Source organism: Trichoderma citrinoviride, assembly GCF_003025115.1.
Source record: "Trichoderma citrinoviride strain TUCIM 6016 unplaced genomic scaffold BBK36scaffold_2, whole genome shotgun sequence".
Lineage (NCBI taxonomy): Eukaryota > Fungi > Ascomycota > Sordariomycetes > Hypocreales > Hypocreaceae > Trichoderma > Trichoderma citrinoviride.
The window spans coordinates 2077841-2079515 of record NW_020194710.1 but is presented as its reverse complement, the minus strand read 5'-3'; the positions used below and the strand labels follow the sequence as shown (position 1 = coordinate 2079515).

Genomic DNA, 1675 nt, shown 5'->3' with positions numbered 1-1675 from the left:
ATGAGGGACAAGGTGGACGCCTTTCTGGCCGAGGAGCCGGCGACGGCGCTGCTGCGGAGGGCGCAGGAGCAGGCGCGCGTGTCGGTGCGCGTCGTGGAGGAGGCGCTGGAGAGATATCGGTGGGTTTTCTTCTTTATATATGACACGAGAAGGGTGGATTGCCGACTGACTTGAGAAACTACGACAGGCCGGAGGAGTTGTCCATATCATATAATGGCGGCAAAGACTGTACGAGAGCCCCCTTGAGTTCGATCTACGATCCGAGTCACAGCTTTTTGCGCCTCTGGGGATGGACGGGGGACATTTCGCTAATCGGTTTCGCAAAAAACAGGCCTCGTGATGCTCATTGTGCTGCTCGCCTGCTTCGCCCGTCGATACGCGCCCCCGAGACACGCTGCCCCCGGCGCAAACGCTCCCAACGGACCGTCTTCTTCTTCTTCTTCTTCCTCCTCCTCCTCCTCCTCCTCCCATCTGCCGCCCTTTCCCGAGAAGCTGCACGCCGTCTACATTGTGTCCACGGATCCCTTTGCCGAGGTGGACGACTTCGTCGAGGCCAGCAGCGCCGACTACCACCTGGACGTCAGCCGCTTCATGCTGCCGATGAAGAAGGGGCTGGAGGTGTTCAAGGCGCAGAACCCCAGCATACGGGCCATCTTCGTGGGGACGCGGCGGACGGATCCGCACGGCGAGAAGCTGAAGCACTTTGACCCGACGGACGAGGGGTGGCCTGATTTCATGCGGATACATCCGGTGATTGACTGGCATTACAGTGAGTTGCTGCTTTCTTGAGTTTTTGGTGGTTTTCTTCTTGGTTCTTGACGTTCAATGTTGCTAATGGGCTTTTGGTAAACAGCGGAGATTTGGGCTGTGAGTTTTTTTCTTTTTTGTCTCTGGAGTAAGATGCTTGAGATTTGGAGGAGGAACTGACGGGATGATTCTAGTTTACTCGACATTTGGAGGTTCCTTACTGCCCTCTGTATGACCAGGTATGTTTCTGATATTGCCATTGGAGGGGAGAAGAATACGGAAAGCTGACGAGCGTTGAAAAAGGGATACACGAGCCTTGGAGGAAGAAAAGATACGCTACCGAACCCTCGACTGAAGAAGGAAGGCAGCGATGATGAGTTTCGGCCGGCGTACGAGCTGGTAGACGACGACGAGGAGCGACTTGGCCGGCGTAGATGATGAGGGACGAGGAGAGATGCCTAGTGGTGGTCTTTTTGCTTCTGCCTTTTCCGCATCAAGCAAAGCAAGCTAGGTTGTGGAAACTTGGCAAGAAATTATATTCAGAGGCATGTGAGCAGAGTAAGGAATTTGGAGGAATAGATGGGGGTGGGAACTACGCATGGGTTTTGGTGTATGGCGTTGCGGGATAGAAATCAGCTATCACACACTTTTTCTCTTCTTTTACATCACCCTGCTATATATATACTACCTATATATAAAAGATGGTATATGTTGTCTTGTATCCTGACGGGACTTGTTGGATACTGGATGATGCGAGGTGACAATGTATTCGAAGGTGCATATAGCAATCGAGCTGCTGCTCTCTGCTTAGACGCCCCCTATTGTGCTGAGCTGGGTGGGATGGAGAGTCGACAATGGGGGACCGGCCGACAGGAGAGAGCTCCGAAACGTTGTTTTCAAAGACATGATGCCCACCATGTATTTCCTC

At 53.0% G+C, this 1675-nt stretch overlaps 1 protein-coding gene across 1 annotated transcript; it reads left to right on the top strand.

Moving 5' to 3' along the window:
* On the top strand, nt 1-1185 carry BBK36DRAFT_1111595 (hypothetical protein; the record flags this gene model as incomplete). Its single annotated transcript, XM_024889717.1, has 6 exons — nt 1-119; nt 188-228; nt 332-769; nt 854-867; nt 942-986; nt 1051-1185. 6 exons carry the CDS (start codon nt 1-3, stop codon nt 1183-1185), a joined length of 792 nt encoding a protein of 263 aa, XP_024753199.1.
* Between the last annotated feature and the right edge of the window lie 490 nt (nt 1186-1675).